Source organism: Eretmochelys imbricata, chromosome 4, assembly GCF_965152235.1.
Source record: "Eretmochelys imbricata isolate rEreImb1 chromosome 4, rEreImb1.hap1, whole genome shotgun sequence".
NCBI classification, from domain to species: Eukaryota; Metazoa; Chordata; order Testudines; family Cheloniidae; genus Eretmochelys; species Eretmochelys imbricata.
In genome coordinates, this window is record NC_135575.1 from 140,215,008 (window position 1) to 140,231,474 (window position 16,467).

At 40.4% G+C, this 16,467-nt stretch overlaps 1 protein-coding gene across 3 annotated transcripts in view; it reads right to left on the minus strand.

Annotated features, from left to right (window-relative positions):
- Positions 1 to 16,467, minus strand: part of ALMS1 (ALMS1 centrosome and basal body associated protein) — a 69,509-nt gene that overhangs the window by 36,195 nt on the left and 16,847 nt on the right. For 2 of the 3 annotated variants that reach the window (XM_077816042.1, XM_077816041.1), the window contains exons 5-6: positions 4,900 to 6,655; positions 3,342 to 3,467 (exon numbers count right to left, since the gene is read on the minus strand). In XM_077816042.1, the coding sequence (XP_077672168.1) occupies positions 3,342 to 3,467; positions 4,900 to 6,655 (1,882 nt within the window). The remainder of the gene's footprint in view (positions 1 to 3,341; positions 3,468 to 4,899; positions 6,656 to 16,467) is intronic. The other variant, XM_077816043.1, reaches the window with a different exon arrangement.

The following is a 16,467-nucleotide window of genomic DNA, read 5'->3' on the forward strand; positions in this document are numbered from 1 at the left end:
GCAGTTAGAGGGATTTTTTTTTCTAGTCCTACTGAATGCTTCTTTAGCTACATAACTAGGTCTGCACAGCCTCTAAACAACAGCTCAAGACAACAACAACACATTTTTCCAGCAGAGCTCCCACAGCACCACATTTCTGTGTCCTACGAGTCTGAAAGCCTAAAGAGACAGTTAACGGATTTCTATTCTTTGGCAACACTATCCAGTTACATTCAATGGCCTTATTCAATTCAATTTTCTTCAGATTGTTCTCATGAACTACGAGTCCTAACCGCAGCAGGGAATTTAAAATCAGATTTTTAAAAATACTGTTGTGTGTTTTCTAGAACCTGAGCTGCATCATGTCTACATTGCATTTGCACTGTTAGCACCCTGGTTCCTAAAAAGCCCACACATCACATCTACCTCTCTCTTCTCCCTTACATTACAGCAGACAGAATGGGTGAAGATTAGGAAACATGTGGAGACAGATTTGGAAGCCTGACCTTTGCTTTTACTTCTGTAATTTTTCAGATAAGATTACTGTGGACACAGTTGTAGCTGTAATTATTATCCAGTGTACCTGTATACCAGGGAGTTAAGACAACATCTTCATAACATTAACTGTGGCTGCAAATTTCTGTGGGTGCCAAAAGGGAGACCAGGTTGAAGTATACCTGAAAATCAGACCTATAATGTCTGTTATGAGCAGCAAATGCTGTACATAGCAACCATATTTAGAGAGAAGCAGGGCAGAATATGCTGATGAATCATTCTCTTTCTTCCACTCCGCTAGCACTTTTTGAAACACAACCATAAACCACTTTAAGAAAAAACAAGTTTCTAATCTGAAATCACCTAACTTGGGGCTACCTTAAAAACTCTGACAGGTTTCAGAGTAACAGTCGTGTTAGTCTGTATTCGCAAAAAGAAAAGGAGTACTTGTGGCACCTTAGAGACTAACCAATTTATTTGAGCATAAGCTTTCGTGAGCTACAGCTCACTTCATCGGATGCATACTGTGGAAAGTGTAGAAGATCTTTTTATATACACACAAAGCATGAAAAAATAGTTATGGGTAAGGACAAAGTCACAAAGTTCAGCCACCAGGTTAGCCGTGACATTATCGGGGATAGTGTTCTTGATGGCTTGTAGTTCATCTTTGTGTGGAATGTTGGTGGCTGAACTTTGTGACTTTGTCCTTACCCATAACTATTTTACATTTGGGGACAATGTATACCTTCAGATCAGCGGCACTGCTATGGGTACCTGCATGGCCTCACAGTATGCCAACATTTTTATGGCTGACTTAGAACAACGCTTCCTCAGCTCTCGTCCCCTAATGCCCCTACTCAACTTGCGCTATATTGATGACATCTTCATCATCTGGACCCATGGAAATGAAGCCCTTGAGGAATTCCACCACGATTTCAACAATTTCCATCCCACCATCAACCTCAGCCTGGTCCAGTCCACACAAGAGATCCACTTCCTGGACACTACAGTGCTAATAAACAATGGTCACATAAACACCATCCTATACCGGAAACCTACTGACCGCTATTCCTACCTACATGCCTCCAGCTTTCACCCAGACCACACCACACGATCCATCGTCTACAGCCAAGCTCTGTGATAAAACTGCATTTGCTCCAACCCCTCAGACAGAGACAAACATCTATAAGATCTCTATCAAGCATTCTTACAACTACAATACCCACCTGCGGAAGTGAAGAAACAGATTGATAGAGCCAGAAGAGTTCCCAGAAGTCACCTACTACAGGACAGGCCTAACAAAGAAAATAACAGAACGCCACTAGCCGTCACCTTCAGCCCCCAACTAAAACCCCTCCAATGCATTATTAAGGATCTACAACCTATCCTGAAGGATGACCCAACACTCTCACAAATCTTGGGAAACAGGCCAGTCCTTGCCTACAGACAGCCCCGCAACCTGAAGCAAATACTCACCAGCAACCACATACCACACAACAGAAGCACTAACCCAGGAACCTATCCTTGCAACGAAGCCCGTTGCCAACTGTGCCCACATATCTATTCAGGGGACACCATCACAGGGCCTAATAACATCAGCCACACTATCAGAGGCTCATTCACCTGAACATCCAGCAATGTGATATATGCCATCATGTGCCAGCAATGCCCCTCTGCCATGTACATTGGTCAAACTGGACAGTCTCTACATAAAAGAATAAATCGACACAAATCAGATGTCAAGAATTATAACATTCATAAACCAGTCGGAGAACACTTCAATCTCTCTGGTCACGCGATTACAGACATGAAAGTCACTATTTTACAACAAAAAAACTTCAAATCCAGACTGCAGCGAGAAACTGTTGAACTGGAATTCATTTGCAAATTGGATACAATTAACTTAGGCTTGAATAGAGACTGGGAGTGGCTAAGTCATTATGCAAGGTAACCTATTTCCCCTTGTTTTTTCCTACCCCCCCGCCCCCCAGACGTTCTTGTTAAAACCTGGATTTGTGCTGGAAATGGCCCACCTTGATTATCATACACATTGTAAGGAGAGTGGTCACTTTAGATAAGCTATTACCTGCAGGAGAGTGGGGTGGGAGGAGGTATTTTTTCATGCTTTGTGTGTATATAAAAAAGATCTTGTACACTTTCCACAGTATGCATCCGATGAAGTGAGCTGTAGCTCACGAAAGCTTATGCTCAGATAAATTGGTTAGTCTCTAAGGTGCCACAAGTACTCCTTTTCTTTTTTCTTAAAAACTCTGATATACCCTTCCTTAATACATGGTATCATATTACACTTCAGAATGCATCCATAACAAGCTAAACAGAAAAGGAACATTTTAAGAGGAGATTTAAAGCAGGGAACTAGATCAGGATGGATGGGAGGACCGCTGAAGAAATGAAACAGGCCCAAATGAAGAAGCAATTCCAAGTGGAAAGAGAAGAACTAAAGGAAAATCTGCCAGGTTGTGTGAAAAACATACACACTTCTCCTTTCAGTCCCAACAGACAGAGGTAATGAAGTCTCTGACTAGAGAAGTCTAGACCACATCTTTCAAATCCAGGATGTCACATCTTTATGTTACAAAGCTACAAAACATAAGTGGCATAAATATACTGGGACAAGATTCTACTCACAGTTTCACAGAGTAAATCCAGATAAAGTAACTATTAAAAATCAGTGGAGTTACTCAAGATCTGCTTGTTGTAACAGCTGAATTTAACTCATTAGAACATTCTGCAGTTGCATTATGCATACTTAGCCCTATTGACTACAGCAAGAGCTTAGAACTATGCATTCAGACTCAGGATAGAATTTGGCTCAGTTTTGTAAAAGTTTTTAGAAATGTAAATACCTGAGTGAGAGCTCTCAATAGTGGTCTCTGACCTGACAGGAGATATTTTGGGTCCTTTCATCGGATGGGGAACATAATACATCTCGGAACTTCCAGAAGGCTTATATGGCAACAACAGAGGCTGATCTGCAGGAATGGAGAGCAGTGCAATTAACAGAAATCAGCAAAGCCTAAAACTGTAATAAGCCGAGGTCACAGATAAGGACCCAAAGAGATCCTGGAAGATGTGCTGCATAGATTGTGTTCAGTTTGCAGTTTACTATTTCCCTAGAGCAGCAATTCTCAACTAGGGGCCCGGGGCTCCCCTGGGGGACCGCGAGCAGCTTTCAGGGGGTCCACCAAGGGCCGGTGTTAGACGCTCTGGAGCCCAGGGCAGAAAGCCAAAGCCATGCCTCACAGTGCTGAAGCCTGGGGCCCCAAACCCCATCACCCAGGGCTGAGGCCAAAACCTGAGCAACTTAGCTTCGTGGGGCCCCCCTGTGGTTTGGGACCCCAGTTAATTGCTCTGCTTGCTACCCCCTAACACTGCCCCTGGCTTTTATATGCAGAAAAACAGTTGTTGTGACACAGGTGGGCTGTGGAGTTTTTATAGCATGTAGGGGGGGGGCCTCAGAAAGAAAAAGGTTGAGAACCCCTGCCCTAGAGAATACGCTCTTTAAAAAGAATGATCAGAAAGGAGTCTACCTGCTAGTTAGAAAGCTGACCCGCTTATAGCTAGAAAGGATGACAATCATTTATAACATTCCTTAAAGATTAATAAAATGTGTGACTAGTGAGACCTGTAATAAATTTAAAAAGCTCATTCACATACCAACATTGCTCACTGTGAGTAATAACTAATGAAATCACCTGCCTGTGTTTAGGTCAACAAATATAACATGCAACTATGGTGCAACTCCACTGGAAGATTCTGTTTGCTGCAGGTGGCAAGGGCTGGAGCACTTAGTGCTTCTTAATAGTGAAGATAAACAATTGTTCAAGTAGCTGAAAGGATATCTTTGTATTCCCATTCAAACAGAGCTGGAGGTCTTCACATATTGAAGGCATCTGATCTCTTCTCACCCCATATGCACACAACTGACTGATGTTGCTTTACACAACACCTCAAAGAGGAGAGAGACCCAGAGTTTGGAACAGAGGAAATATTATAGAAACTGAATGAGTCTACATACACTTGCATTGTGCAGCAGCAATCACTGGTGTAAAGAGGTACAGTTTGCACGGCCTGCACCAATGTGAGTTAATCTGCCACGTGAGTTCAGATTTTATTGGGGTATATATCATCACTACCACATTCTCTCTCTCAGTAGCTGTGTAAATAAATTATTTTGCCCACAGAGTAATATACGATTAGTTACCTGCCAACTCAAAGGTCTCTGAGCACCCTCATGATTTCTAATATGCATCATTTTAAATAACAATTTTAAAAATAAGTTCATTTAAAAAAAAACCCCTTTGTTTCTCCCACTAAGTGCACAAGAATCAAAACATTTGACTTGACAGGTTGTGTGGAAGAGGAAAGATTGTAGATTCATGGAAGACACTTTGATTTTCTCACCAGCTGGCCTGTGGGAAGGTGAAATGTGGTTCAGAGATGAAGTAGCTAGGTTAGCGATTTCACATGCCCTTTGGTGAGAGGACCCAAAGGAACTGGTTTCACCATCTTCAGTGCTCACATATATCTCTGCTGAAAATGTTGTCTTTTCAGGACTTTCTGTTGTTATCTGAGTTATGGCATCAGATGTTGCTTTTCCAGTTTGTGCAGAAACTGTGATCTTGAAATTATCCTGCAGATTATGTCCACATGAATCCAAAACTCTGGTGTGAGCCTGACTTGAGAATGGTACCCTCTGGCTACTTTCCAGAGGCATATATCTTAAATCTTGTGAAGATATTGGTTTTGGGAAGTGTGAAGAACTTTGATCCTTTGGGATAGATTCAGTAGTTAATAATTTAGAGGCAGATTCTAACAAAATTTTGGGGGGAGAGCTTGAAAGCATTTGTTGAGCATCAGTCTTAAGTCTGTCTTTAGATCTTGTTTCAGCTTCAGCATCCAATATACTGACCAGTTCTGTATTAAGTTTTGGGGAGAGAGTTATGTGGACACAAGACAGTGCTTTCCTGGTTGGAGATGAAGGAGATTCAGGCATAGCGGTTAAAGTTTTATCTGGGGAAGAACAATGTATCACATTGGCATGTCCGGTCTCAACATTTGTCTGGCTGACAGAGAACATATCAGAAGAAAGTTTATCCTTTTCCAACAAATTACCATGGTCTTTAAGCAAAAGGGTTTGTAGGCTATGAACTGGACCTTCTGAGCTATCTGCAAAGGGAACCTGGTTGTACAGATTCATCTTTCCCTGCTGATGAGGACTCATGGAAAGAGGTTGATAAAACATATTTACTTCTTGATCAAATTTCATATCATGATCAACCCCAGAAAATTTGGAACTATGTCTGCCCAACTCAAGAGTATCGTGAGTGGAAGATTCAGCTTCCTCAACACTATCTGCAACTAGGGTCAGTCCTTGATCAGTGTATGTGGTTACAGAACCTTGACCTGATAAAATTTCTTTTTCTCGAGAAGTTCCAAGTTTGCCAACAGCAATGGGAACATGTTGAAACCTGTCTTTATCTGCACTAAACTTAAAATCATTATCATGTGAGTGAGTGGCTGCTGGGCTTGACGAAGGACATGATTTAGAACTTTCCACTTGTTGCTCGCCAGGTCTCTGGTCTTTAGCACTAACAGATACAATTTCAAAAGGCATTATACCATGAAGAGTATCTTCACTGAGACTGGCACTAGGGACAGTGGAAGCTAATGGAGACTGGGATCGTTTACAGGATGCAAAAGTGATGGAAGTAATCTGCTTCGCAACTTCTACAGAAGGCTTTTCTGTAGACTGCCTCTTCTGAGATGAAAGAATCACATCCTCTTCTTTTGGTGCACAGGAGCCATCCACCAATCCCAATGAAAATTTATCCATATCTTTACACAAGGGTGTGTGGAGCTCAATGCTAGCATCAAAGGGATTAGGTCTGAGCGTCTGCAGCTGATGGTAGATATGTTTTTGGATGGTATTCAAAGCTTTAAACTGTGCATCATCTAGTGGTGAATAATCAGCAGGGTCACTTCTATATATTGGTGTGACCGGTCTTGTGTTTGACTCTGGAGACTCATTAAGTTTGAAATCTTGTGTCTGGCTGTCAATTTGCAACTGTTTGCCAGCTGGAGATTTGAAGTGTCCTGTGTTCTGCCTCCGACTATGGCTGTGACTCATTATAGCCTCTGAATTGTTTCCCCATGGATCCTGTAAATGCAAAAAAACCACAAAGATTCTTGAAAAAAAAAATAAATTGTGCAATAAGAATTTAACAATTCAAGTAAGGACTAAAGTTGGCAATAACCCTATTTTTGCCATCACACAGAAAATACAAACATTTTGGAACACAACTGCTAATATGACTGTAAACATAACAAGACTGGCCTTCAGGTATGCCAGAAAAGCAGTCAGTTTCAATGCCACAATATACAACACGATCACTGTAATTTACCTTTCTAACAGTATTCTTCGGGGTTTGGTTTTATTGTAATAAAATAGACAATATATAGATTTTCTTGAGATAGGGAGGAGGCAAGCTGTAAGTACTTCTTATTGAACAAAACTTGCTCACTTCATTCACTGGGATCTTGCTCTCCCACTTCGCTACCCCACTAGCTGTTTGTTTCATCCATCCTGTCCCATCTTGTTATAAGCCTAGATTATAAAGTGTTTGGAACAGAGACTATCTTCTTACTTCTCATTTGTACTGTGTCTAGCACAGCAGGACTCAGATCCCCAACTGGGGCCTCTAGACATTAAGAAATGACAAATATTGATATGGTTAGGCCATTAGCTACTTAGGAGAGGACCTGACTGATTGGGACACTACTGCTGTCAGACATCTTGCATTCCATAGCTGTCACTGTAAGAAATAAAACGGGGCACATAAAAATTCTCCCTTGTTCCACTCCAACAGAGTTTAAGAAGCCAAGTGCACGTATGCTTCACACACAAATCAAAGAAAGCTTCAATTACTGATAAAAGCAAAGCAAAAAGCTATTCTTGAAACTGATACATGAGAAAAGTCTTCAATTAAAGTTTGGTGATTTTAATTCTCACATTTAATAGTTCCTTTTTTTTGACTAAGAAACAAATCTTTCCAACAGCAGTCTAAGCATTAGATCTGCAATAGTGCTCTTTCTGCAAGCCAATGTCAAACTGACAAGAAAATTAAAACAGAATTCAAAAAATATCCAGAGTTTAAGAAGCCACTATTAGTTAGCAATAACTTTTCACTCTCCAGACATATGTCATCTTTTTTCCTATTAAAATATACATGTATTCCATAAGAACATTCTTTTGTTTTACAAAAACTGGTAAGACTGCTTGCAACTGTACTGGAAGTAAGAGTGGAGGGGTAGGGGAGAAATCTTTAGATTTCTAAAACCAGACCAGTTACTTACCAGTAAAGCCACCAGGTAAAAAACTCAGTCAGCATTTTTAATGTTTTCAAACACGTATAAAAGTTGATGTTAATTGTGATAATGATCCTACACTTATAGAACACCTTTAATCCCAAAGCACTTTACAAATGTAAAATTAACATTGAAACTATACACAGGAATTACTTAATCCACCACTGAAACACAGGCACCTCTGGTATGAAATGTGCAACTGCACAATAATTTAGGACACAGAATAAAAACAGACTTGCCTTGGCAGGCGAATAAAACAAAAACTAAATAAAACATGGTACAGCCCATCAATTAATCAGAAAATAAGTGCTGCCCTACTTTCTGATGATTCTTTCTCCTGGTCACATGATGTTCTGTTTGTCAGATCTCTTGTTTTTCATCTATTAGTGTGCTATCTTGCTAACATGGGCAACTGAAGTAAATGGCAAAATTTCCATTAATTTAAATGGCAGGAGTTTGCCCTTCAATTGTTAACTCCTTTGTGTATAGACTATATCTTCCTCTATATTCTGCTCTTTAATTTCTAAACAACAAACTGAAGCTTGGTGTCTCTACACAGTCATTTGCGGACGGTTGCATACCAACAAGTACACAATATGCTGACACAGACCTGAAAGATACTTTAGCCAGCTCTGGTTACTGTGCCAAATTTGTTTACTGTAATGTAGTACTAAATAATGCACATAAAAGTATGCCGATATAAGGTTTGAACATACCAGACTCTCTGCTCTCTTTCAAGCTTTCATGATAAATAATGGACATTTTAAGGTGTTACATTTACCCCTATATAGTAGTGAACGTATGTGCAGACTTACCAAGGATAACCACCACTCAAAACAAGGCTTTTTGTTTTTAGATATGTCTCTTGCAGGTTTGTTGATTTGTTTTGTTTAATAGAAGAGAATAAAACCTAGGTTCCCAAGAATATCTTTATTAGGGAAGGAGCACCAAACAAACAGCTTCTCTCTGTAGCAGCTTACCTGATAGATCTAACAGGTGGCATCTTTAAAAGAAAAACTAGAAATAAAATACACCTCTACAGAGCAGATCACACTGTAAACAAGTCGACAGGTAAGTAAACAAACACCAGACTCCCAGATGCATGCAGAAAATTCTCAACTAGCAGTCTAAAATTCCCTAAGTCAAAGGGGTATGCTAACTAAAGAGAGGCCACACGGTTTAACCCCACTGCAGACAGCACTGAGATGCATCAACCACACTCCACACAACATGCTAGAAAACCGCTCTCTCTTACATCACTTCATCCCATCACCTTTAGTTACAAATTAGCATCAGAAGCAGTGCCATGATCACCACATACTGGAAATAGACAAGAAACATTTTTGATCAGCAAATTTTACATCAATCTCTTTAGAGCCCACATTTGCTCCATAAAACCTCAATCCCTGTCCAATTTCTTTAGAAATAGAGAATTTCATTGACAGGGACAAAAGTGTATTATTTTTAAGATACCAGTATTTGCATTCCTTTAATTTAGATTCATTCAAAATTGACGGACTTTCCACTGATGCTGTGAAGAGCTAACGTGAAATAAATTATATTGACCTGGACAAAGTTTAGATAGTCCTGTTTTTGCCTAGAAAATCTATGTAGTTTGTTAATTTATCTTCTGATCTGTACAACTGGGGAAAATGTAATCTTACATTTCATTAGTAGAAGGGGATGTGAACGTCTGAACACGTACTGTTCCAACAGCTAGAGTAAAGGAATGAGCAAATAAAGCCAGCCACAGTAGAACTGGAAATGGTCTTGTGTAAACCATGAGTTAAATATATAATCCTGGACAATCTGTTTGACGTCCAAAATGTCATTGGAAATTAAATACTTTGATCATTTGATCAAGAAAACCTTCAAGACAAGCATTAGGTTCATTCTTCCAAACCACACCTTTTGAGGCATTATCTATGCTAGAAAAGTACAAGCAATTAACTAACATTGATTTAAAAGTCAGTCAAGTTAAACTGATAAAAAGCCCTAACAGATGCATTTAAATCCGTTTACCCTTTACCTATATCAATTTAGCTTCAGTCAGTAATTTACCAAGACTAAACCAATTTAAGCAAGGAATAAATCGATTTAAGTGTGTCATATTAAAAGGGTTTACACCAGTTTAACCAGAGAAATTTAAAAAATCTGTTTAGTTAAACTGGTGCACTTTTCTAGAAGAGAGGAGGTCTTAGACTCCCGACTTCCCCCTTGCAACAGGAATGCCAAGGTTCTGCTACAGCTCCAGGCACCAAAAACCCATATGAACCATTTTAAATTTCCTCTTACTGTCCTTAATAAAAATACAATTATAAGGCGGCATGTCTGGACAGGTTTTTCCTACATGGCAAATCATCAGAAAAATTAATCAAGTTAACCACAGTACGTTTTTGTTGTTATTTTTAACTGACTAATCAAAGACAAAATCTAAGAACATGTTAGAGTGCATGCATGCTTTCCCAATGAATAAATAAAAGATAGCGTGAACTAATTCAGCCCAAAATTTATCTTGCTCTCTTCATTTACAAAATGTATAATCTAATATAAATACAAATTTTTTTTTAAATCTTTTCATAGAAGTATTTTAAGTTAACAAAGGTTTTTTTATCTCCAATTTACATAACATCTTGCAGTACTGTGAAGCCAAATATATGCTAGAGCATGAGAACCAGAAATAAACTGACTAGCAGTATAGTTTCATTGCCCAAATTAAGCAAAATGCAAAAATGGTGAAAAATAGGCATTCAGATACCATGGTGATTAACACAGTACTACAACAAACAATCCCAAATATAAATCAGATTTTTAAAATTTTCCATTTTAGTAATTTGAAGTGCTGTTAGTAACAAACGTTTTTTTAAATTTTATTTTAATAATATTCCTTTAAAAATACATTAAATCACCATGACTGCCCAAATTAAACTAGTAAAGGCAAGAAAATAGTTAAAAGCAGAAATGCATAAACTCTTCCCCACTGTGCCTAAGTATCCAAAAATCTGAGCCGTGAGTAAACTTACATACCATACCAAACCTAACCTCAGAGAAAAGCAAAATTTGAATTTACTCCACAATCCAGAATTTCACCTTATCTCTAAATGCCCTGGAATTTGATTGTTTTAAATGCCCAAGGGGAGCTTTTGCCCAAGTAAGGACAGCAGGATTGGTTCCTAAACAAAATGCATATTCCTATAGGATACACAAACATACACTATAAAAATCCATATAAAATGTCATGTAACAGAAACAGCCACTTTTCAAAGCTAAATCTCAATGACTGTGTATTTTGAAAAACAGAGAAGATATAGGCTTAGATTTAGCAAAGGGCTTAAGTACATTCTTAAGCCCACAGAAGACAATGATACTTAAGTACATGCTTAAGTGCTTTACAGAATCAGGACCTTAAATCACATTTTCATAAGTGTCTTTCAAACCTTTCTAATGGTGACAAATTTTGAAAACTGTTTCAGAAACTCTTCTAATATAAATCTAAAACTGCTATATTGATTTTTTTAAATTATAAAATAATCTCTCACACTATAAACCAGATTGTGGGTGCACAAGGGTGGTGTGACCCAGGGATGCCCTGGTGCCAACTGGCAGAGGACACAGAGGATGCACAGGGTTTCAGAGAGATCCCCTGGGTCAGATATATGTGTAATAGTTCACCAAAGGGTGGCATGTGAGGTATCTAGGGAGAGCCAAAAGTCCACTGGTCATCATAATCACTGTGAAATGTACGCATGGATAATATTTAAGGAATTATGTATGTATAATGAAAAGTACGATCTTAAAGTTCAGGAGTTAAGGCAGGTCCCTACGACATGACATACCTCCTCTCTGAAAGGAACATGTCCCTCGTAACAGGCATCTCTCTCTGTCTGGCCACAAGAGTATTATGTATTGCATGCCTCACAAGGGATGCTTATTCGCATACTGAGCCAGATAACAGTCAAAAGATTGCAAAATCTACAAGAGAAAAATCTATGGGGGTGATGGGAACCAGAAGGAGTGTCCTGTTTATAACTAAGATCAAAGGATTAGCCTGATATGTCAGGATTCAAAGAAACACTCAGGACCCTTCACTGCGGAGGCAAGCTGACAACGTGTTGAAAGAGGGGTCACCACAGTCAGCCTGGCTGTAATGCGCTGGTGAGCAATATTTTATTAGATATGAGAATATCTAGTTAATTAAGGCTAGGTTCCACAATGCATGTTATGATTTTATTTTATTCATAATCATTTGTTTCCATGACTTCTACTTACTAATCCTTCAATCTCTGTGCTTTGTAAAATAAACTACATACTTGGTTTCTCTATAAACATATAAGTGTGGTGTTTTAAGGGGAGCGGTGATCTGTGGTGGAAGTGTTGAGCTGAGGTGTACCGTATCAGAGGGTTAGCCGTGTTAGTCTGTATCCACAAAAACAATGAGGAGTCCAGTGGCACCTTAAAGACTAACATTTATTTGGGCATAAGCTTTCGTGGGTAAAAAACCCACTTCTTCAGATGCATGGTGGGTTTTTTACCCACAAAAGCTTATCTGTTAGCCTTTAAGGTGCCACTGGGCTCCTCGTTGCTTTTGTGGATACAGACTAACACGGCTAACCCTCAGATACGGGTTTCTTGGAGGTGTACCGTTTCTTTGGAAGTAGCAGATCTGAATACTGTGAGTATCCAGTGGAACAGATGCTGGAATCTCCAGGGAGACGCTTGGAGATTGGGACGTGCCTATTGCTAACCTGTAGAGAGACAGCAGGGCCTGCGTACATCTAGAGAGGAGTACTTGTGTTGCCTGTGGCTGATGGGGCTGAGGTGCTTGCTGACCCCCAGCAGGCACAGACATGGCCTCATCACGCTAAGGGCAGGTGGTAGTGAGGTGCCTCAATTCTGGGTGCCTCTGTGAAGCATCACAATGGCTGAGTCACAGGATCTACAACCCATTTGCTGTTTAGCCAAAGGTCACACTCCAGGCACTTATATATCAGATTATATAAATACTGAGAAGGTCGGAAACAGGTAAAGAAAAAGATTATAGATTGTTATTTTCCATTTGTTTTATTTGGGTAAGGAAAATAGAACAAAGGGAAGGACAGGATGAGTAAGCCAGAGACATATGCTAAACATACCAATTTGCAGACGGAAAAACTCTGTGCAGACCATGGCTTGGAAACTACAGGGAAAACAGGACAGGGGATGAGAACTTTACTCATGGAATTTGATAAGCATCAGGTAGAACTGTTTAATCCATTGAAAGTGCCTGATCCTGAGCAGGGTGCAGGCTCAGGAAACTAGCCTCGCACAGTTCCCAGTTGGGCGGCAGCCTCAAAGTTAGAGCTGCCCAGAACAGAGCTCCAAAAACTGGAAATGGCAGAGAGCAGGAAGCAAAGGAGAGAGAGCCCAGGAAAGGGAGATACTAGCAGAGAAGCAGTAGCAGGAGGCAGAGAAAGCAGCACCAGAGGAGTCCCATCAGAGACTACTGCAACTGGAAGACCGTACGCACAGTGCCCGAGTAAAGCAACAGTGGGTAGCAGATAAACTACGGCAGGTGGCAGCTGCACAAAAAAGGGAGATGGAAAGGCAGCACAAGTTTAAAAAGCTGGAAATACAAGGACTGAACCCTCAGCCCACAGGTATTCCTCCCAAGGGATCACACAACTGGGAAAGACTGTGCCCGAACAACAGGGAGATGGATAGCATTGAATACTATTAAACCGCCTTCAAAAGGATACACAGGACACACAAAATCCCTGATGACCTCACAGAATGACCATCTTACTTCCCAGACTGATTGGTAAAGCCTTAAAAGTGGTTAATGATATAATGATGTAAATGAAACTATACTGTACAATTTGTTTAAAGGCCTTTTGTTTAAAAAGATTTCAAATTACTCCAGAGGCATATCGCCTAAAGTTTACAAACATCAAAAATTTGATAAATTAAGTCACAGGGAATGTGTTTCATAAATGGGTGATTATTTGAGAAAATGTATAAAGGGAAAGAAACTAATCACAAATTGGTAGATCTGTTTGCTCACGAACAGTTATTTGAAATCTGCTCTGATGAGATGACAGCAACGGTATTGGAAAAATCCACAACAACTGTGGAAGAGGCAGCCAGAGCAGCTGACTTTTGCATACAAGACCATTCACAGAGGACAAGTCCCAAAGGGAAGGGAAAAAGCCTGGCATAAAAGGGGGTCCCTGGTTTGTTCAAGAGGAAAAGGAGGGAGATGAGGGCACTAAACACACATCACCCCACCACGGGTCTCATCCTGGTAGCCCTAATTATTGGACCCCAGCCCAAGGTGCTGGCCCAAGAAAGTGCTTCTTATGTAGGTCCCTTGAACACAAGCAGAAACAATGCCCCAAGGCCTGGGCGTCCAAAGACAATGCCCAGTCCATGCAGGTTAATCCAGTTACCCTCGAGAGTCAGAGACTTCAGTGGTCTCAGAAGAGGTTCTAGTAATTTTATCTGATGGGACCTCCTAGTGGTAGACAACGAGTTCATTGAAGAGGCCAAAGCAAATGGTAAAGCATGCTAGAAGGAGACACTGGTGGCCAGATCTCTCTAGTCAGGAGGGATGTGATTAAGGAGGCTGATATGCCCCCAGGGGAGGAGGTAAAACTCCTTGCCTTAGGGCAATTTAGAACCACGGTGCCTTTAGCTTGCATTGAATTAGAGTGGGAAGGCTTACAAGGTACTTTGACTATGGGGGTTCTTAAAATTTTAGCAGCTGATTTATTGATGGGAAATGACATACTATCACTACCCAAAGCTGTTAATATTGTGACCCGTAGCAAGAGGAATATGTCCCTAAATTTCCAAAGGTAAGCCTGGGGAAGAATAGGCAGCTGAGAGGGGAGAGGAGTCTTCAACACCTTTATTAGCAGAAAACAGCGATGTCTCTCCAGGGGAAGGGAGGAAGGAGTCACTCCCCCCCTTGCCTAAAACAGCTCTCTGTGCAAGAAAAAAACAAATGGAGTTTGCTGCAGAACAAAGTGCAGGCACCTCCATGGACAGCATAAGGGAGGCCATCCTAAGCAATGCCTCAGAAAAAGACAACAGGGTGAGGTTCTTTATAGAAGAGGGGAGGATTTATAGGGAGGCAAAAAACAGAAGTTTGTAGGGCTCCCCAGGACAATTGATCAGACCTTCAAAGCATCGTGTGAAATCAATGCTGTTAGCTCATGACTCCCAGTCCACAGGTCACTTGGGAATGGAGAGGACATATGAAAGACAAAAGAAAAATTTCTATTGGCCCAATACTCAAAATGAGATGAGGGAATACTGCAAGACTTATGTCACAAGTGGAAAAAGCCTGTAGGTCTCTGCAAGGCTCCTTTGCATCCTTTATCTGTGATCTAAGCAGCATTTCACAGAGTTGTCATGGATAACATAGGGCCCAGACCCAGGCCAACCCATAATGGAAAAAGATTGATATTAGTTGTCATAAATATAGAGGGAAGAGTAGCATAAAATCTCTCCATGGCAGCTGTACTAAACTGCCTAAACTGTAAGGGGTTAAACAGTTCAAATAACCTAGTTGGTACCTGACCAGCAGGACCAATGAGGAAAGAAGATACTTTCAAACCTGGAGGGGAAGGATTTGTTTGTTGTTCTCTTTTGGTACAGAGGGAGAAGCCAAGCAGGTACAACAGCTCCTGAAAATATACCTGGAATAATCCATCTAAATCCACAGAAATTGTAAGCAGGGCAAGGAAATGCATTAGATCATCTTTTGTTTTAGTTTGTGAATTTTCCTATGCTACAGTAGTTTTATTCCTGTTTTTGTAACTGTGAAGCTAAGCCCAGAGGGAAATCCTCTCTGTTTTAAATCTTTTTATTACCCTGCAAAGTTACCTTCCATCCTGATTTCGCAGGTGTGACTCTTTTACTTTTTTCTTTATTATAAAATTATTCTTTTAAGAACCTGATTGATTTCAGTGTCCGGAAGACAAAGGGTCTGGTCTGTGCTCACATTGCTAAGGCAACTGGTTGATATATTATTCTCAAGCCTCCCCAGGAAAGGGAGTGAAGGTGCTTGGGGGGATAGGGATTCCAAGTGACCCTTCCCTGAATTTTTGTGTAGTCACTTGGTGGTGGCAACAATACCTCCCAAGGAATTTGTGCCTTGGGGAAGTTTTAACCTAATCTGGTAGAATATAAATTTAGGGAGTCTTGCAGGTCCCCACATCTGTACCCCAGAGTTTGGGGGAGGGGGAGAACCCTGACATTAGTGGTTGTTGATTTTGCCACCTGGTATCCAGAAGCAGTTTCTCTGTCTAACTTGGAAGCTGAAACAGTGAGAATAATTAATCACTGGAACAATTTACACCAAGGGTCATGGTGGATTCTCCATCACTGACAATTTTTAAATCAGGATTGGATGTTTTTCTAAAAGGTATGCTCTAGGAATTATTTTGGTGAAGGTCTATTGCCTGCATTATACAGGTTAGACTAGATGCTCATAATGGTCCTTTCTGGCTTTAGAATCTATGAACAGCTGCTGAAGCACTGTTCTTCATATTCAGTAGGGTGGGTTTCCCAAAACAGAACTTATCAGATCAGGCATTAAATTTCATGTCCCAGCTACTTGGT